The sequence below is a fragment of the Bos grunniens genome, chromosome 12 (assembly GCF_055505025.1).
Source record: "Bos grunniens cultivar Pamir isolate PY7600 chromosome 12, Bosgru_T2T1.0, whole genome shotgun sequence".
Taxonomy (NCBI): domain Eukaryota; kingdom Metazoa; phylum Chordata; class Mammalia; order Artiodactyla; family Bovidae; genus Bos; species Bos grunniens.
In genome coordinates, this window is record NC_141176.1 from 32,337,107 (window position 1) to 32,358,251 (window position 21,145).

General features: G+C 52.6%; 2 protein-coding genes across 2 annotated transcripts in view; one reads left to right on the forward strand and one right to left on the reverse strand.

Annotated features, from left to right (window-relative positions):
• CDX2 (caudal type homeobox 2) overlaps positions 1 to 21,145 on the forward strand; it is an 86,143-nt gene that overhangs the window by 26,410 nt on the left and 38,588 nt on the right. The gene's annotated exons all lie outside the window — the stretch shown is intronic.
• PDX1 (pancreatic and duodenal homeobox 1) lies at positions 7,578 to 14,346 on the reverse strand. The gene is made up of 2 exons (XM_086328498.1): positions 13,716 to 14,346; positions 7,578 to 9,647 (listed from the first exon to the last, which is right to left on the reverse strand). Exons 1-2 carry the CDS (start codon positions 14,122 to 14,124, stop codon positions 9,202 to 9,204), a joined length of 855 nt encoding a protein of 284 aa, XP_086184624.1. The 5' UTR covers positions 14,125 to 14,346; the 3' UTR covers positions 7,578 to 9,201.

Here is a 21,145-nt window from a genome sequence, read left to right on the forward strand (position 1 = left end):
AGAATAAACTATATGGGACTTCCCTGGTAGTGCAGTCAGCAAAGAAACTGCCTGCAATGTAAGAAACCAGAGTTCCATCCCTGGGTCAGGAAGATCCCCTGGAGAAGGAAATGGCAACCCACGCCAGTATTCTCACCTGGAGAATCCCGTGGACAGAGGAGCCGGGCGGACTACAGTCCATGGGGTTGCAAGAGTCAGACATGACTTAGTGACTAAACCACCACCACCATGAAATACACTGAAGGGCCATTTCCATGCCAGAAAGTAATTTTTACATACGTTATTTAACCCTTACAACAATCCTGTGAGATGGGTATTTCTTCCAATTTACCAATGAAAAAGCAGACTTAAAGATACCCAGTCATTTGACACACAGTTCGGAAGAGCGACAAATGGTGAAAGCAGAAATAGAAGCCAAGGTTGGGAGACACAGTTTAGCTTTTAGTTTTTGAACAGACAAGGCAAACAATACCTTGTACAGTGTTCACAGCCTGATGAAAGTAAGCAAGTTTGTCCAAGCAAACTTCCTTCTTACACTAAATCCCAGCATGAGGGCTGTATACAGCAATGAGTACTGTTTATTTTGGGGGTTTTGCAGAAGGCACCAAGTTATGATGTCAAGTTTTCAATGCAGATTCTTGGTAAGAGTGGTGGAGACATCAAGCTGTCCCCAGTATGTGTGATACCCTTCTTTCTTTAATGCTGCCCCCTCCCGTTTTTAACTAGACAAACAACCACGTAGAATGGAGACTGTACTTTCCAGCCTGCTGTGCAGCCACGTGGTTTCATGTAACTGAAGTCTTGTTCATGACGTGTAAGCAGGTGTGGTGTCACTTCCTTGCAGTGTCATTCAAGAAAAGGGGGCAGTATTCCTTTTGTACTGTTGCAGACACATCACTGCACAGCAGCACAGAACAACACAAGTGTGTTACCTCTCAGTTTCTGCAACCAGCAGGTTTCTCTGCTCTGGGTTTCACAAGGGTCAAGGTCAAGTTTCTGGCCAGCTGGGCTCTGCTAGGGAGGCTCTGGGAAGAACTCCGGTCGCTGGCAGAATCCAGGTCCTGTGGTTGCAATACCGAGGTCACCACTCTCTTGCTGACCTTCACCTGGGGGCAGCCCTTAGCCCCTGGAGGCCTCTGGCCAGCCCTGGCTCGTGGGTCCTGCACCCCAGAGCTGGCAGTAGCACCTGCCATACATGGAATCTGACGCTTCTGCTGCTGCATCTCTTGGAATCCAGCTGGAGAAAGCTTTCTGCTCTTAAGGTTTTGTATGATTAGACTGGGCCCACCAGATAATCCAGGATTAAGTTAAGGTCCCCAGCTTAACTCCATCTGTAAAGACCCTTTCGTGCTACAACGGAACACAGGTTCAAGGGATTACGAGGTGGACATCTCTCAGGGATCAATACTCCACCCATCACAGGGGCCTACCCTTTGTCCTTGTTTCTTTTCTCCTGATGCTTAGAAAGTGGGTGTTGTAGCTGGAGGGCCCTATGGAACCATGAAATGGGGACAAATATAGCAGTATCAGAAAGGGAAGTCAGAATAACCTGTGCTGTGCTCAGTCAATTCTGTCGAGTCTGACTCTTTGTGACCCCATGGACTGTAGCCCACCAGGCTTCTCTGACCATGAGATTTTTTCCAGGCTAAAATACTGGGGCAGATTCCCATGCCTTCCTCTAGGGTATCTCCCCATCCCAGGGATCGAACCTGCATCTCCTGCATTGGCAGCGGATTCTTTACCTACTGAGCTACCTGGGAAGCCTGGGCCCCAGGCAACTCTGGAGCAATATTCCAGTCCTGAATCACCTGTCTCCACACTTCCATATAGGAGAGAAATTAATTTCACTCTTCAACCTCGGATATTTTGGGTTTCCAGTAGTCACAGCCAAACCTAACCACACAATAACATCAAAGGAAATGACTTATTAAGGAGGTCTGGGACAATCACCTATCTTGGGGAGCCTGGGGGCCCCTAAACAAATTCCCCTTTGTCAAGACACTTTCTTTGGTCATCAGACAGTACCTAAATTAGTTAAAACATATGTGCCTTACACATACTGCTAGATAACTGGGGCATCAGTACTGTCCGAAGTGTAACTTCAGCATGACTGGCTTCTGCCTCTGTGATAGAGTTGGTGGTTGATTTTTGCTTCTGTCTGGTCATCACCAATGTGGTTTTTCAGTCCACACACTCTCTTGTGAAGATTCGGGATGAGACCTAGCTCCCCATCAGAGGGAGGCTCTGAGGTCCCAGATAAAAGGGCACACATCTGTTTCGTGTCACTTGTTGTCACCTCTGAGGTCCACTGAGCAAAGTGCTGTCCTTGCTTAAGTGAGATGTGAATGATCTCAGTTTCTGGAGGAAACACACCAACCACCCATGAATGTACTGTACACACATGATCACCCATGTATGCACTCTACACACATGATTTCATTTAACCCTCAGCAATCACATGAGGATGGGCTTCTCAAGTGGCTCAGGGGTAAAGAACCGCCTGCTAATGCAGGAGACATGGGTTCAATCCCTGGGTGGCAAAGATCCCCCAGAGGAGGGACCGGCAACCCTCTCCAGTATTTTTGCTGGGAAAAATACCATGGGCAGAGAAGCCTAGTGGGCTACAGTCCACAGGGTCAAAAAAGAGTTGGACATGAATGAGCATGCATGCAGATTGCAGATCAATCATAAGAGGTGTCATTATCAGTAATTCACAGAAAAGTAGACAAGCTCAAAGGGATTAAGTTATTTTCCCTCATTCAGAATTGCCACAAATAGTAGATGCAAAAAGAGAAGTTAAACCCTGACCAGAGCACTGAGAAACAGCACTGTTAATCTCTGTATTTCTCCAGATATCCTTCCCTCTCTCCTCCACTGGATCTCAGGATATTGGGCAGCATGAAAGCTGACTTGTGCTTTATAACTTCTGTGTGTTCTTGTGTCTCCTCATCAAGAGGAGAAATAATCTACTGTACTTCTGGTCTAGCAAATTAGACTTTCAACATTAAATTAAAATAATATGTTTGTTTATTATAATAAATTCAATTGTATTTTCTATTTGTTTTTAAACCTTGGAGCTTATTTTATACCTTTTATTGCATTTCTAGATATACATTTATTGCATTTCCAAGGTGGAAATAGTTCCATGTAATATATCAGTTTCAAATTAGCAGTATTTCCAGACATATCTAGACATGTGAAACTTATGAATTTTTAAGAGCATGTGTAAATAGGATAAATGGTTTTTCAAATTCTCATTCCCTTGGGTGTAAGACTAATTGAGAATTCAGAAAAATAACAGATTTTCAATTGCTATAAATTAATCACAGTAAAAATACTGTTACAACTTTATGTGTGTAATTATGACTAGATGTGAGAGTTCAGTGTGTTCTATGATACAGGTAAGAATCTTGACTGCATTCTGATAAAGGCATATATTTAAGGTGTCCACATGTTCTGCATTTAGGGAAAGACTCTAAGCAACTCTACTGGAAAGTGAATTATAGGTTCTTCCCCAGCAGGCCAGTGGTTGACTCCGTGCTCACAATGCAGGAGGCCTGGGTTCCATCCCTGGTCAGGGAATTAAGATTCTGCATACCACATGATGCGGCCAAAAAAATAAAGACTATAAAAGTCATTGCGTTTCACTTATAAAGAAAAATAATTTCAACTTAAAAAGAAATAAAATTTGATTACACCTATTCTCTTTCATGATATATAAACATAGCACAGTTTAATAAGGGAACTTGGCATTGATAGGTAATCACTACGTAATCCAAAAGACCCATATCAGTCACTTTCACTCTTAAAACAGCTACTGGTAGCCACTGTTTGTAGAGCTTCACCTCTTTTTCCTACTAGGAGTCAACGGAAATCACTCCCTGTGGCTCAAGCCATCCTCCGGTGGTAATTTTCCTGAAAGCTGGCTGCCGGTTGAGAGGCTCCATCACTCCCAGTTCTGGTGCCAGGAAGCCCTTCTGCTTCCTGCTGCACTGCCTCAGTGTCCCGTTAGTTTCATTGCTCCCACATCTAGCTTGTCAGAATGGCTTTGAGTAAAATTTGATTAGTGTCAACTTCCCTCTTCTGACCCTTCAAAGTACTGGATTTTCAGGATGGTTTCTCTGTCTTTGAAGTATGAAAGATTCAGTTGTGAACGTTTTTCTTAGAAAAACAATTTCAATTCCTTAGGCAATCGTGCAATACTTGAGCCATCAGCCAGCTTCTACTCAAGTCCCCAACATGTGTTCTTCTGAAGACTGATTTTCCTGCCCGAAAACACTGTGTCAACACAAAATTGACACAATTACCTGAAGGGCCAGTTTGGGTCAGAAGCAATGTCCTCAGGCTGTCCTGGGTCGGGGGAAAAAAGTGTATAGGAAGGTGTCCCTGGTCCCTACACACACACTGATCAGTGCCATCACTGCAATCCACGTAAGACACTTCCTAAACACACGCACACAAATGCACACAGGCCAACGGACAAACCGAGAAATGAAGATGGAAGCTCACCCTAAGGCATATATGCACACCTACAGAGAAACAGATCTGGAGCGAAAGAAAAGGAGGAAGAGAATGGGAATGAAGGAACAAAGGCAAAGGGCACTGTAATAGATTTCACCTCAGCAAATGCACTGAACAGAATTAGCTGAAGGAGAGCATATGCAGAGAGTGACAGCGCTGGCCTAAGAGGGTCAAGATTAATCTGGGAAATCAACACAGCCTTTGTTGTGCAAAGGGAGAAATTAGAGGAACCCGAGTGACTCCTATTTACCGTGATAAATTCACCGATAATCAATCCAATCTGCGTGACTGTGAGGGACATCAGGAGGACAGGTGACCCCGCTTTCCAAAACTGGGTGCTTTCAGGGCAAGCACTGTAGGCGCCGGCCCAGAGGAGGAGCCCAGTCAAGAGCGCATTTAGGCGCCAGGCCCGGATCTGAAGGGGCGAGAGAATTACAGATGCCACACCCCGAAATCACCTCGATTTCATTTGTGGTTATCGTGTGGTATGAACTTGGCTTTTAATGTGAGAACTTCTTGGTTAAACCGTTAGCAAACCTACGGGAAGGAATAATACCGCAAGAGAAAAGGGGATTTTGAGCACTGTGGCCCCGTACCGAGATCCCGATGCTCTGCACCGGGAGGCCCGGGGTTCAACACGTCTCGCGCCCTCCCTGGCTCCTGGTGGTGGTGGTGTGGCGCGGGACCAACGAATCCGGGAGGGCAGCTGTGGCTGAGCCTGGACGGTGCCGCGGCTCCACGATGGTACCTCATGGCGGACGGCAGATTCCGGGCGGAGAGGTGGGGTCCGCGGTCCCGCGCGGATGCCCTGCGCCGGGCAGCGGGCGTGGATGCTCAGACCTGCCCCGTCTTCCTCCGCGCCGGGGCCGCAGTCCGGGCGCCCGGGCTCCGAGTGTCCACCGCGAGGACGAGCGCACCGCTCCCAGGAGCGGAGGGAGGCCGCTGGCCCCACCAGGGAGGTAGGTACCGCGGTCACCGTGGGTCCCGGCACCCGGCGGTCCCTTGAGCCCCGGCCGGCTGACTTTTTTCGGGCTCCAGGGAGGGCTTGTCGTCGTTCAGGCCTCCTCACCCGGGGGACCTGGGCCGCGCGGGGTTTCGTCTGGCAGTTCCGGGCGTCTTCAGCCGGCGGTTCGCATCCGCCAGCTCACGGCCGAGGGCGGCCACGCGGACTGGGAGCGCACGTCCAGCCACACTCGGGTCTGGACCTGGGCGGCCGGGGGTGTCGGACCCCGCGCCCCATCCGGTCAGGTGAGGCCCCGCGTGGCTCCGACGGAGCTCGTTCCCCTCCTCGCTGTCTTCCAGGCCCACCTGGTGAGTCGGGCCCGCCCTCCGCCGCCTCCTTGGATCTCCAGGGTCTCCTGGGGGGCTGGCCTCCACTGGCAACAGCATCTCCTCTCGGCCTCCCCCAACACTGCGCTGGGCCGGCAATAAACTTGAAAGACACCATCTTATTTCATCCTCGCGTTGAGCCCATTATATTCCAGAATATTAGTCGCTCAGTCGTGTCCGACTCTTTGCGACCCCGAGCCCATGGACTATTGTCCACCAGGCTCCTCTGTGCATGGAATTTTCCAGACCAGAATACTGGAGTGGGTTGCCATGCCCTCCTCCAGGGGATTTTTCTGACCCAGGGATCGAACCCGGGTCTCCTGCATTCTTTACCGTCTGGGAAGACAGAGGAAACGGAGAACTCAGGGATTTGCCCCTGGGCCCGCGTAGCTAAAGGGATAGAAGGTGATTGGAGGCCGGGGAGGCAGAAGTGAAAGCCGGGCTTCTGCGCGGAGGCGTCGGCCCGGTGAAGCTGGAGGCCGCAGGCAGGCCGGAGGCAGACCGCGCTCTCCACTCCCGAGCCCGCCCCGGCTGCCCGGGCTTCTCCTTGGGATGCGGAACCCTGGAACCCAGAGTCCCCGCGGGAAACCTCAACATCTCCTTGGTCTCTGAGCTCAAATCCCCTTACCTCCACCAACTGGGAGGCCGAGCTCCAGAGGGTCCGCTCTCCGCAGTATCTCCTCCCCAGAAGACAGCTACCTGGTCAGGGATGCTGCGGGCAGTATTTACGAGGTGGGGCGGCGCGCAGTAAAGGTCAGTGGGTACGTGATCAAGAGGGGATCTGTCGAAAGAGAGAGCCTGTGGGGACCCGCAAAGGACTGCAGCTGTAGTTGCCCAGAAAACGACCGCCGTTGTAAAACAACCATTTTACAGGGATAACTATTTTCTAGACACTGAATTAAGCGCGTTGCTTGTGTTCTTTGGTGAGGTGCGTCCACGTTTCAGATGAGGAAGCCCAGGCACGGGGAAGTGGAGTCATTTTATCAGAGTCGCAGCCCGTGTTTGAGGGACCCCAGGTCTGAACCCAGAGGTGCTGGACTCGCGAGCCCAGGCAGGTGCACAGAGGCTGCAGGGCGAGGGCACTGCCTGGCCTTGTGAGGTGTCTCACTGACGAGGAAGAGGTCCTTTCTGATCCACAGAACCTGCTTTTCTTTGGACATTGCGACTGGATTTCTCTCAGAAAAACAAAAAGCAAAACAACCCAGTGACAACAAAACAGCAAAACAAGCAGAAGCAAAAACCACCAACGAAACAAACCTTTCATCTTTTTGCTAAAGAAAATATCATCGACTCTTGGGCTTGAGTCCATGTCTCAGGACCGTCCGGTGGGAACGCTTGGGAGGCGCCTTCAGGCATGCAGCTGGGCCAGCGGCCCGTCCAAGGGTCGTGGCGGGGAGCGGGTGTTTGGAGGTCGGGAGCCCATAGAACTGCGGCCTGTGTGCCCACAACACAAACCTCCTGGCCCCCGGGCTCCAGGGGCGGGAGACTCATCCAGGACCGCCAGCTCTGGGCGTTTCTCTGACCGCCTGGGTGCCAGCGGTGCAGGGAGGCAGCTCTGACACTGTACCTATTCATGGACAGCCCCCCATCTCCAAACCCCTCATCTCTGGTGCCTAAAAAATTAATTCATCTTCAGAAGTGACTCCTCCAGTAATCTTGCCTGGGAAATCCCATGGACAGAGGAGCCTGGTGGGCAAAGAGTCAGACACGACTGAGGGAGGGGCAGGTGCTTGCTAGAGGCCCCAGAGCTTTTGATGGCAGAGCCAACACTGTGGCTGAGGACTCCCGGCTCCCAGGCCTCTCTCACCAGATAGGAGCCTGGAAAACTAGTCTAAAATACGCCTGAGGGCTTTCCTGGCGGCTCAATGGTAAAGAATCGCCCCCCTGCCAAAGCAGGGGACGCGAGTTCCACCCCTGGTCTGGGAAGACTGCACGTGGCAGAGCAGCTGAGCCCATGCATCACAGCCACTGGGCCGGGGTCTCGAGCCCGGGAGCCGCAGAACTGAGGTCTGTGGGCACCAGAGCCCATGCTCCGCAACAAGAAGAGCCACCGCGGTGAGAAGCCCACGCCGCCCCCACTGGAGAGCAGCCCCTGCTAGCCGCAGCTAGAGAAAAGCCCAGGCAGCATGAAGAGCCTGCAGAGCCATAAATAAAATTAAAAAAAAAAAAAGTGACTCCTAACTTTAAAATAAATCTGAAAATCCTCCCACTGATAGGCTTTCTCAACCTCATAACCCAAAGGTGGTGTCTTAATTACTGACTTTTCTCTGGTTAGTGCCAAAGAAAATATGCTGCTTTAATTTTTTTTTTAATGAACTGGAATCATTGCTCCACAAAACGGGTTCGATACAAAGCAAGGGGAATCAGTCATGATCTCTTCCCAATTATCTGTATTTATTTATCATTTCCCACAAACATCACCTCAAGACGAGACCCAGACCCTGAAACAACCAACTGACCTGGAAACCACAGACCTGTGAACTGTGAGGTAATTTAAAAACTTTAAATAAAAATAGCCATTTTTTTCCCCCAAGCTCCCCAACCACATAAGCTTTCATCATCTCTGAGGATGTGGAAATCACACTCTCCATAGTTTCCAAGGTGAATCAGGCCCCCCTGCTTACCTCCGCAGTCTTCCCTGCCAAGAGACCAGGAACTAAATGCACACCCACGTATCTCTGTTCAGCAATTGATCAGGGGGCCTCTTTCTCCCCCAAACCTCCAGGTCCCTCCCACCTCACCAAGGTGGGGGGGGAGGGATGGGTTGTACATAGGAACAATGGGGTTACCCCTACCCCCTAGCCCTGCTGCTACCCAGCGACCCCTTGGAGGCGGTCTCTTCTTCAGAGAAAAGAAGTGGAGTCCGAAGGATGTGCAGTGAGGTGCCTGGTTCTGATGAAAAGATTAAAAGAGAAGAGGAGGAAACGGGCATCCATTTCACTAGGTCTTTGAAACCTCGGATGTTTCCTTTCAGTTATTTCTAAAGGTAAAGGCAGAGGGACCTTTAGAGTAAAAATGGCTCTGTTTCCGGGCAGATGAAGGGGCTCCAGCCGGCTCGCCTGCTTGTGTTGGGGCAAGGTTCCTATCTGTATATTTTTTATGGTCTTTTTGAAGAGTTGGCTTCTCTAAAAAGAGGTTCAACAGCCCAGACGTTGCCAGTCCCAGCAGTTTCACACGAAGGGGCCCCGGACATTACAGAGAACGTCTCTTCTCCAGGGGGAGGGGAGCAGCGTCTCCCCACGGCTTCCCAGTGGTCATGGGCGCCTCAGAACCCCCGAGTTCTCCCCTGCAGCCTGGACCGGTGGTCACACCCGGGGTCCTGGGTCCGCTCCTACCGCCTGGGCGAGTCTCTCACCGAGATTCTTGCGGTCGCAGGGGCGCGACACTGGAAGGCTGCGGCGATGCGCTAAGGCCTGGCGGCAGGCGGCCCTCTCGGGCGGCGGCGGGGCCCGCGGGCGGCACGGCACCCCCAGGTGGCGGCGGGGGCGGCAGCGCTAGCAGCTCCTCGCCCGAAGTCACCGCGCAGTCCTGCTCAGGCTCCGCGTCCCCACCTCCCGCCGCCGGGGGTCCGCAGCTGCGCTTCTTGTCCTCCTCCTTCTTCCACTTCATGCGGCGGTTTTGGAACCAGATCTTAATGTGCCTCTCGGTCAAGTTCAGCATGACGGCCAGCTCCACGCGGCGCGGCCTGGAGATGTATTTGTTGAAAAGGAACTCCTTCTCCAGCTCCAGCAGCTGCGCGCGGGTGTAGGCGGTGCGTGTCCGCTTGTTCTCCTCCGGCTCTGCTGCGTAGGCACCGCCTGCGGGCGACACCGCACGTGAATGTGGGCCCCTCCACCCCTGGCTCCTGCCGCCTGCTCCCACCCTTGCAGCCCGATCCTTCGGCTCTGGCCCTTTCCCAGCCGCTCTGGCCGCAGAGGTCCAACCATCTGTCCATGAGTACAGTCTGGGGCTCAAAGGCCTTTACTAGTAAGGCTTTTCTTGGAGGTCCTTTATTTCCCAGTGGCTCTAACAACCAGTGGTTCTAGAATCACCCTGTTTGGGTTGATGCTGATTAAAATGCACAGAGTGAAAAAGTGAAAGTGTTAGTGGCAGAGTCCTGTCCAACCCCACAGACAGTAGCCCACCAGGATGCTCTATTCACGGAGTTTCCCAGGTAAGAATACTGGAGTGGGTTGCCATTCCCTTCTCCAAGGGATCTTCCCTTCCCGACCCAGGGATCAAACCCGGGTCTCCTGCATTGCAGGCAGATTCTTTACTGTTTGAGTTCCCAGGGAAGCCCAAAATGCACATAATAAGAATCTAAAGGAACTGGATTCTACAAAGGCAAAAAATGTCTTTAAATAAGGACTTAAAAAACCTTTCTGATGACGACTTGTAGTAAGAAATGTATTTCAAATCAATTCACACACTGATATATAATTGACATATAAAGTATCTAGGACATTAAACCAAACTTTACCACATACGATGCTGTCTAATTTTCCCTATTGTTTACTGGGTTGTGCTTAGTCATGTCCAACTCTTTGTGACCCCATGGCCTGGGGCCCACCAGTTTCCTCTGTCCATGAGGATTTTCCAGGCAAGAATACTGGAGTGGGTTGCCATGCCCTGCTCCAGGAGATCTTCCCAACCCAGAGATCAAACCCAGGTCTCCCACATTGTGGGCACATTCTGGAGTTTACTAGTTCATTAAAAAATAAATAAAGAGGTCTCAACACAGTAAATGAATTTCACCAACAAATGGATGCACCCTTCAGTTGGAAAGACCTTGAGCTAATAAGAATCTGGAGGTTATGACATGTATTGTTGTATCTCATATGTTATATCACATATCTCTCTATAGAGTTATGTTGTTGTGATCAGCACCAACTCAAGAGCTGGTAGATTCTCTGCATTTGTTATTCTGATCTCGACTGGGCCCCTGCCCTGGATCAGAAGGGGAACCATTCTGAGCCCGAGGGATGGTCACTGTCATCAGCCCCAGCCTCTGCATCCAGGGCCTGAAATACTGGCGGAAATGAGAGGAGAGACTCCTTGGGAGGGGAGGCTCAGGCCTGACCCCCTACTGGGGATCTGGGTACCCCACTGGGGAGGTGGCAGTGGTGGGTCGTAGAGGAACCCCAGGCCAAAGAAGAAACAGCCAGGCCCAGCCCGGTGGATTAGCGCAGCTCACCGTGGCTGCAAGCCTCCAAGTCCTAATATTTTCCTTTCTGGATGAGACACCAGCTGCGCCAGGGCTGTGGACTCTGGGGCTGTGGGTTCCACCAGAACACCAGGAACAGGCCAAAGTCATCATTTCCTTCGTAGAGCAGACATTTCTCCTATGCCTGTCCGCTAGAGTTGAAAAGCTAGTGTGTGTGTTTGCTAGGAGGGTTAACCACCCTGTACAACCCGCTAGGGTTTTCCCCCAGACTGAAAGGGGGTGCCCAGAAGCCAAGGAGTAGGCTCAGGTCTGAGTCAGCGGAGTCCTGCTTGCTGGGGACATCTCAGAATCTTAACACTTCAAGCCTTTCTTGGTTTTCGAGAAAAATGAGGGAGCCATTTTGATGTATGGCAGAGACCAGCACAATATTGTAAAGCAATTATCCTCCAATTAAAAAAATATGTTAAAAAAAAAAGAACTCCTTCAGAGTCCGTAAATTCAACCCGCAATCTTGCAGGGCTTGGGCCCGTTTTCACCAGCCTCACCACAGTGCTCTGAGAGGCTCCGAAGGGCCCACTAACTCAGGGACCCTGGTGTAGGATGGGCTTCCCGCAGTGGCTCCGCGGTGAAGAATCCGCCTGCCAGTGATGAGGGGTTGATCCCTGGGTTGGGAGGATCCCCTAGGGGAGGACATGGCTACCCACTCCAGTATTCTTGCCTGGAGAATCCTACGGACAGAGGAGCCTGGCGGGCTACAGCCCGTGGGGTTGCAGAGTCGGACACAACTGAGTGACTGAGTGAACATGAAGGTGTTGGATGGAGGCTGCTGGTGGTCAGAAAAGGGAAGAGGTCAGTTTGTACCTTTCTCTGAGGCATGGGAGGTGGGACGGTATTTAGGGGCAAGCCCACCAGTAAGGTGGATGTAGTTCCTTTTTTAGGTTGAAGGTTTTGGAAGTTCCTATTGTTATTAATAATCATACCCGATTGATCTGTGAATAAAAGCCCTTTGGGTCACTTCTTTCTCCCCAGGGGCGTGAAGCCCCTCTAGGAGCAGCCAGGCAGGGGTCACAGACCTTGAATTTGGGTTCCTTCAGAGTTTCCAGGGAGGACTGAGCTGGTGCAGCAGCATCCTGGCTGGAGGGGGGCCCTCCCCCAGGTCGGAGGGCCCGCTGGCACAGGTCTCTCTGACCTTAGTCCTCCAATCCAGGAATGTCATCCTTCCAGAGCTCCCCCCATCACCTCCGCTGCTATCTTTCCTTCAGGTTTTACACTGTGACCCCTTCCGTCCACAGGAGTCCAGGAGGTGGGGAAGTTACCCCACCTCAGAAAGGCTTTTTCAGAACTTCCCTCGAATTTTTCCTGAGGAAGCTGAGGAGGAGGGCCAGGAATTGGAGAAACGCGTCCCCAGTGCGCCAGGCGGCTCCTGGACTTCCCGTCCAGGTCCATGCTCGCCGGCTTCCCGCCTCCCGAGAACCCCGAATTTTCCAAGGCTCTGAGGCCTTTGGCGAAACTTCGCGCAGGCAGGATAAGGGTCCGTCCCGGATTTGGTTGGCGCGGGGGAAGATTGCAGCCTGAGTTTGGACCCTGTCCTGCCTCAGGACTTGCCTGAGACCCCACGGAACCTTCGGGAGAAAGGTTGAGAGAGGCGAGCCCCGGGGACCCTGGGCAAGCCCGGATCCCCCAAAGACCCGCCTGGCTTCGCCAGCTCACAGTCAGGTCAGTCAGGCCCGGCAGACTAGGGGCCGAGGATTCCGGGGTGGGGGCACCTGCAGCCTCGTCCCCCGACTCCCGACAGTTAGCTGGGAGGAGGAGAAAAGTCCACGACTTGCAGTGCAGGTGAGCCTGGAAGGGGCTTCCGCACGGAAGCGGTCACGCGGTGCCGGCGGTGCAGGCCGCGCGGCCGGAATTCGCTGCCGCCGGGTCGGGCCTGGAAGGGACGTGGGGGCGGCTTCGGGCCGACTTTCCAGTACCGGCCAGCGCTAGGGGCCTCCCAAGCCGCCTGTGCCAGGAGGGCATCTCCCTCCTCAAACTGCCTTGCTGGGAAGCAGCCTGTGTTTGTTCAAAAGTAAGTGAACTTCCCCATGCCTCTCCATCGGGGGTGAGTGGCCAGTCCCCGGCCTTGCGGTGAGTCCCCTCCCGGCCCAGCCCTGGCCTCTGGACACCTCTGCACGCCTGGCTACAGTTTTCTTCCCTTGCTTCTCTGCACCTACTAGGTGCCCCTGAGATGGTCTGGCTTGCTTCACAGAAGCCGCCAGTAAGGGGGTGGGGGGAGTGGAATTCAGAGCGAGAAGGAGGCCAGGGCTCTGAAGCCGGGGTCCGGAGCATCCCAGAGCCCCGCTCGGTTCCCCCGACGGCACTCCAGGAGTCCTGGGCTGGGGGGCTCCCCGCTGGACAAGGATTGGAAGGTCCGAAGCCTTGAACTCGGCCAGACCTAGGCTGTCAGGAAGCGCGGGCTCCTGGTGTTCAGTGGACAGGGAAGGAAGGGGTTTAAACTCCCAGGAAGAGCGCTGAGTAAAGGCCGCTCCAGATTGAGCCAGAAAAAAAAAAAGCTTCTGTGCAATATGGCCTTGTTAGCTCCCCTATGGTTTAGTGCGACTCTAGGTTATCCGGGGTGGGGGGCTGGGGTCACAGACAGAGAGAGGGTCTTGGGAAGCTCTTGGAGACAGGGGCAGTCGAACAGAGAGCGGGGTGAGGACAGAGCGGCTGGGGGGGCCAGACTCACCTGCCCACTGGCCTTTCCACGCGTGAGCCTTCGTAGACTTCATCCACGGGAAAGGCAGCTGGACGCTGCCGGGCTCCTCCAGGGCGCCCGGGTCGGCTCCATCCTGAAAAGGCCCAGCCGGCGGGTGGGCGAGCGCGAGCTGAGCCGGGAGGTGGTGGTGGAGGTGCGCCATCGCGGGGTCGTCGGCTAGCGGAGGCACCTCGTACGGGGAGATGTCCGGGGGGCTGCCCTGCTCCAGCGCGCCCAGGGCTCCGGGGAACGGCGGCGGCGGCGGCGGCGGCGGGGGCTGGCGGCCCATGTACAGGCACGCAGGGGGGCTGGCGCTGAAGTCGGGCGCCGGGCCCCGCTGGAACGCGCAGGGGTCCTTGTACAGCTGCGTGGCCGCGTAGTACTGTTCCTCTCGGTTCATGGCTGCCGCCCGGGCTTGGGGACCCGGGAGAACGAGCTGTGGCCGGGGACTTGGAGCTGCGCGGCGCTGGCACTCCCGGCGCCACCCCTGCAGCTTTGACAGCTCGGCGCGGCTCGCGGAGGGCACCCGGGGCCGGCGGGACGGGCGGGCGGCCGCCGCGCCATAGGCTCCGCTGTGCCCCACGTGGCTCTGCCTGAGGCCATTATTGGCCTGGCCGGCGGCCTTAAGAAGCCAGACCCGGGTCCCCACGAGCCCCCTGGATGTTTCCGTTTCTCCTTCGGCTCGGTTTCCTGCACACACTTGAAAGGACAGTGCCAAAGTGGGGCCGGAATGAACATTCAAAGTGGGGCAGGAACTTCTATTCGTTTATAGAAATATATTTCATCATAAAGTCTGTTTTTCCTTGTATGTTTCATACTGTACATATTAGTTCATTGATATAATTTACAAGTATACACATGTTGAGGTTGTAAACAGACTTTAAAAATATTGTTTGGGAATATGGTCCAAAAAAATGCACAGACCTCAGCTCTACAGGTCAGAAGCCCTTGGTTCTGTTTTATTTGTGCAATTTGTACACAATCATGAGTGATGTCAGTGCGCTTACACATAAAGATCCAGGATTCGCAGTGTGTTTTTGCCTATGGTTGTGCTCTGGGGATTTCTGGAGTGTAAACTATAACTTGAGAAGCATTCACAATGGCTTAAACTTTTTTTAATTGAAAGGCACTGTTAATTTTTGATTTGGGGGAACTGAGGGTCATTTGGTCAACTCAGAATGCAGGTTCCTACTGGGGCAAGGGGGAAACGACGTTGCAGCCCTTCTTGTGTCTGGCTGGGGGAGGGGGCTGGCACCTTGTTTCCAGATCTGCTAGGCCCCCAGGAATCCCGAGACCTGGCGGGAGTTGGGCGGCTGCAGAGAGTCGACTCCTGGGTCGGATGGAAACAAGGTACGCCCGGGAGGGGAGTGCTCGGAAAGCACTCTGGGGTCCTCACTGAATAGAGACACTTTTTCGCTTTTTCGAAACCAGTGGTGCTCACGGACTATCTCGAGGTCGCATTGGCACCAAACCTCGGACCCACGCCACCGACCCCTTCGCCCTGGGCATTCTGAGCGTCCTAACGAAAGGGCCGTAGTCTTCCAACCGCCAGGCGGGTTTTAGAAACCCCGGACCCCTTTGCAGAGAAGCCTGGGCAAGAGAGAGGGTGGACCACCAGGAACCAGCAAGAGAAAATCACTGCACCGACTTTCCTAAACTGCAGACTGCGTCCAGTCCTTTACCAGGTTTGACCAGATTTTAACAGACTGGTGGAAAGCACACGAATGCGTAGGCAGTGCGTGCGCTACCCCGAAATATGCCTCGTTTTCATTAAAAAGCAAAACCTAGTTGGGGATCTGAACTTTTCGGCAGATTCCTTCTGCGGTGAGATGTTGGTGCGGGCGTCATCTGTACTGGGGTGAGTAAGCGCTGGGCACCGAGGGGTCCGCCCGAGGGTGGGCACTCGCTCCGCTCCGGGGCCCTCCGAGCGCCCCTCTCACCGACTGAGAGCGGCGGGCAGTGGGGGGCAGTTCCGGCGATTTCTTCAGGGAAAAGGGCCACCTGTAGTCCGAGGGAGCAGGGGAGCGAAAGGCCGTGGGACCCGCGCCCCTAATCTCTCCGCGCCCGCGTCAATGAGTCCATTGTTCCCGGCGTCCGCGGAGGACCCGCTATCGCCGGCCTCGAGCGACCACATCGATCCGGAGGGCAGGGCCGGAGGGGTGGCCGGGCCGCCGCGTGTTGACCCTCGGAGATAATCGGCTCGGTCGCCGCGGGTTGACTTGGCGACGTGGTTATGAGCAGGCGGCAGCACCGCTTGGGACAAAGATCGGGCACCTTTTCCCTCCCCGCTCCTCCTCTCGCTCGCCCCCTCCGCAGCCCCCCTACTCCGCACGGCAGCCCCCGCCTCCCTCTCAGCTGCCGCCCGCCTCCCCCGGCTCTCTCCCTCTCCCCCTCTCTCCTCCCCAACGTGTTTACTTTGCACTTCTCGTCTAATTGCACATTTCTGTAAATTGGTCTCCATTTCGATGCTTCATTTGCTCCCATTTAATATTTTTGCTCGGTCCTGCAGAAAGGAAAGGGGCACTCAGCAGAAAGCCAACCCGCCCCCTGCGCTTGCTGGCAAAATCCGGGAATCCGGGGAGGGGGGAGGGCGAGGGTGGGGGCAGGACCACCGCCGCCAAACTTGGGGAGGGGACGGTAGGGCTGAAGGTGGGCCGCCCGCACCTTCCCGCTCCCACAGTAAGCGTTTTCTGCTGCTGCTGCTGGTGGCTGCCCAAAGAAATGGCCCGAGAACCCGAGGTCAGACGGCCGTTTGTTGTTATTAGGTGGGACAAGGTAAGAAGATTTGGGGATCGCCTGATTATCAGGCTTATACAGATCCTCGCCACCGAGCTGGGTGGTGCGTTGTGTTTCTTCTGTGGACTGGGCTCAGGGTGTCATAAAAGCGCCAAGTCCATTAAAGGTGAAATGCATTTCCGCTCTCACTCCCGCTGACGCCCGCGCCCCTTTCGCCTCCCACAGCCCCGGCAGCGATACCGAGCCATTAGGCGAGCGCCTTCTCGAGCCATTTAGCAGCAGCTCTTATGGATAAATAAACAGAAAAGGCTGTAAACCAATTAAAGTGTGGACAGTGAAAAAGTCGTTTATTAGCAGGACGTCCTGATGGCTGATACTGGCGGTCCTCGCCTCCCCTCTTCCCCACTTCCCGAGGCCCGGCTTGCGAACGGAGGTCACCTTGTCCTTCCATCAGTGACTGAGTCTTCCTCGCTGTTTTCACAAGCGTGCCAAAGGATGAATTTGGTTTGGCGATGAGAATTTTTAAGCCATTGTATTTCATTATAAAGGGAAAACAATATATGGTCATCATTTAGCTCGGAGGGTGCGTTTGTGATGTATTTGTGTGCAATTTAATTTGTTACAGTGTATTCCTTATAGTTGTCTTGCTATTAAATGATACCCAGAGGTGAAGCGCTAAAGCAGAGGATGTCCTCTATGAGATGAGGACATTCCTTCCATAATGTACCTTGATTTTGGGTAGATGAGCCAGTGTTTTTTCCCCCAGGTCCATTATTCTTCCTTCCTACTCCAGGGTTTCCTCAGACTCTGGTACCCAGGTCTGAGAGGGGCCAAGGAAAACCTAACTCTTTCAGGAAAAAGGACCCCAGACTCTGAAGTTTTGCCCATTGATTGCTAGGGCAAAGCAATCAAGCATAATTCAGTGGAGAGTTGAAATTATTTTCCAGATAATTCAGTCAGTTTACCACTCTAAATATCTAGTGAAGTGTTAGTTGTTCAGTCGTGTCTGACTCTCTGCGGCCCCATGGACTGTAGCCCACCAGGCTTCTCTGTCCATGGGATTCTCCAGACAAGAATACTGAAGTGGGTAGCCATTCTCTTCTCCAGGGGATCTTCCCAACCCAGACATCAAACCAGGTCTCCTGTATTACAGGCAGATTCTTTACCATCTGAGTCACTAGGAAAGCCCAAATGTCTAGTAAATACAGCCTGAAGGTCTAATTTAATTGGACAGTTGTCTTGTTCCCTATGTCACGGGCTCTCTTTATGATATGCGAAGAGTGGAATGGGCATATGGGGGGTGGGCTGTGACCTAGGACTGGGCTTGGTGCCCCTCCCCGCCCCCCCCCAGACACCAGCCCTTTCCTCCTGTTTTTTTTTTTTTAATTCCTCCTGTTTTTTTTTTTTTTTTTAATTCCTCCTGTTTTTGTTTCATCCTTCTGAGGCAGTCAGTGTACTCTGCAGCTGAAAGGCAAGTGTTCCAAAGGGCCTAAGCTCACCCCTCCTCTATCCAGCACCCCTGTGGCCAGCCCTGCAGCTCTGGGCTCTCCCCTCTGGCCTGCTGTCACCCAGGCTGCCATCTGTGCTCTGTCATCCCAATGTGCAGTCTCTAGAAACCCCAGGCCTTTCATTTCTCTTCTCATCTTAGTCCTGGATAACCAGCTTCTTGCCTTCACTGAGCTTCCCTTTCTTAGCTCCCTGCTCCCTGCCTCACCGTTTCCTCACTGATCCTTTGTTCTCCTGGGAGCCTTTCCTTACCCCCACGTTCCTGCTGGAGCCCAAAGAAGCCTTGACCCACACTTTCCTGAACCATTCTGCATTTCACTTGGTTTATTGGTTTGAAGGAGAAATATTTTCAATAATATTTATTGAAATATAATATTAAACACCTATACAGCTCTTACTATACCTGTCTGCAATTTCTTTGAGTTACAGAAAGTCAGGAGTGAACAAGTTTGGACTTTGGTGTATCACATAGAAATCTTAGGAGCTGCATATACCTGTATTCTGAATCTGCTCTGCACCAGCCAGGTCCCTTGGCAAGCTATACAACTTCACAACACCCTAATTTGTGAAATGAAAACAATGGCAGTGCTCTATAACATATACCCATATAATAATAACATCACACTCTCTTACTATGTAGTAGCACTAAGGAAATAATTTTAAAAATTATTTTTGTGAGATTTCAAAGAGACAAAATGTCTAATGTTTGTGGCAATTCATAGGCACTCAGTGGCAACCCACTCCAGTACTCTTGAGTGAAGAATCTCAATGGACGGAGGAGCCTGGTGGGCTGCAGTCCATGGGGTCGCTAGGAGTCGGGCACGACTGAGTTACTTCCCTTTCACTTTTCACTTTCATGCATTGGAGAAGGAAATGGCAACCCACTCCAGTATTCTTGCCTGGAGAATCCCAGGGACAGAGGAGCCTGTTGGGCTGCCATCTGTGGGGTCGCACAGAGTCAGACACGACTGATGCGACTTAGCAGCAGCAGTAGCAGCATAGGCACTCAGTAAATGGTCCGTCTCTTCCTTTCTTCCCTGGCATTGCTTTTCACACACTTGTGCTGTGTTCAGTCACTTCAGTTACGTCCAACTTTCTGTGACCCCCTGGACTGAAGCCCATCAGGCTCCTCTGTCCATGAGATTTCCCAGGCAAGAACACTGGAGTGGGCTGCCATGCCCTCCTCCAGAGGATCTTCCTGACCCAGGGACTGAAGCTGTGTCTCCTGTATTGCAGGTGGATTCTTTACCTGCTGAGCCCTGGGGGAAGCCCTTTCATGCACTTTCAAGCATTTAACTATTGGTAATGGCTGCAGACTCAAGAGTCTCAGAGCTGTTACCAGGAGCCCTTGACTGCAGACATTCCCAGACAGGTAGGCCTGGAGAGAAGTATTCAGGGACACAGAGGAAGCACTGCGTGGATATATGCCTGTGTTTTAGGGTGATGTGCCCTCTGCTTAAAGGGGAGAGAGGAGGGGGAGAGGCTGTTGGCACCAGCTCCAGCCAGCCCTGAAGACATCACATGGGGAGAAACAGGGCTGAGAAGATGCAGGGGCTCCTCCTTCTCCTTCTTCCCATTCCTCCTCCTCTTCTTCTTCAAGGAGAACCTGAAAGAACGACCTGAGTCCATCATATCAGTGCAGGGATGAACACCCCTCACCCCCACCCCCACCACCAGTAGGTGAAGAACGCAGGATCTCAGCCCTTCTGGCAGACAAAAGGTTCTCTCGCCACCATGGTTCTTCCCTGGCGGCTCAGATAATAAAGAATCTGCCTGCAGTGCAGGAGACTGGGGTTTGATCCCTGGGTTGGGAAGACCCCCTGGAGAAGGGAATGGCAACCCACTCCAATATTACTGCCTGGAGAATCCCGTGGACAGAGGAGCCATGCGGGCTACAGTCCATGGGGTTGCAGAGTGGGGCATGACTGAGCGACCAACACTTTCACTTTCCATTTCTAAGCTGCTCTCACAAACTCAGAGGAAACCCTCCCGTGGTCCAAGAGAGGAGGATTCCGGAGGAGGATTCTGGACTGAGGCAGGGCTGGAATCCTGCTTCATTTCTGCCTCCTCCAGGTCATGAAGATGAACATTGCAACCCTGGTCTTCTTTGTGAGGCTGTAGAAACACCCTTGTGTTTCCTCTGCTTGTCACCCAAATCTAAGATGCAGACAAAAGTTTTCAAAATGGAAATCTATGGGGAGGGATATGAGAGAGTCAGCTCCAGGCTCAGGACACACGGCTGAGACCCTCAGTCTTGGTTGCCCGAGGCTGATTCATGCCTCCTCTGGCAGTGATTAAAGTAAAGGTTTATTGTTTGACTGTGGTCTCAGCCCCACTGAGTTTGCCCCTTAGTAATTCTTCCCATGGTAGGTGTCTCTTATCAATGTATCCTCATGCAGAGATAATCTGTATTTGAATATGTTTATTTTCTCCAATTACATATGGAAACATTCTATCTTTAGGCAAATCTCACAGACGTACAGACTGCTGCTAATCAATGAAATCACACAGGTTCAGTGTTTCTGGAAGGGTGATTCGCGAACTGTATGTGTGAAATCACTGAGATGCTTATAACATGTCATTTCTGAGCACAATCCCGACCTACTGAATAACCACATGGTGGGTTTGGGCCTTGGGAATCTGCATTTTTAAACATATCCAGGGTCATTCTCCTGGGCTTCCCTGGTGGCTCAGATGGTGAAGAATCCATCTGCAATACAGAAGACCTGGGTTAGGAAGATCCCCTGGAGAAGGGAATGGCTACCCACTCCAGTATTCTTGCCTGGAGAATCCCATGGACAGAGGAGCCTGACGGACTACAGTCCATAGGGGTCTCAAAGAGCCAGACATCACTGAGCAACCACAAACACTTAAACTATAGTTTATTTGCTCTGTGGAAGCTTATGCTGCTGCTAAGTCGCTTCAGTTGTGTCCAACCCTGTGCGACCCCATAGATGGCTGCCCACCAGGCTCCTCCGTCCATGGGATTTTCCAGGCAAGGGTATTGGAGTGGGGTGCCATTGCCTTCTCCTTATAGATACTCTTAAAAGAACAAGCATGAAGCACGGACATTCAAATTAAAATCACAAATAAAATCTGTGTCATAAGATTGTCAGGAGATGAAAGTGAGGAAATGTATGGAAAAAAGCCCAGGTCAGTGCAGGAGGCATGTTATTTGA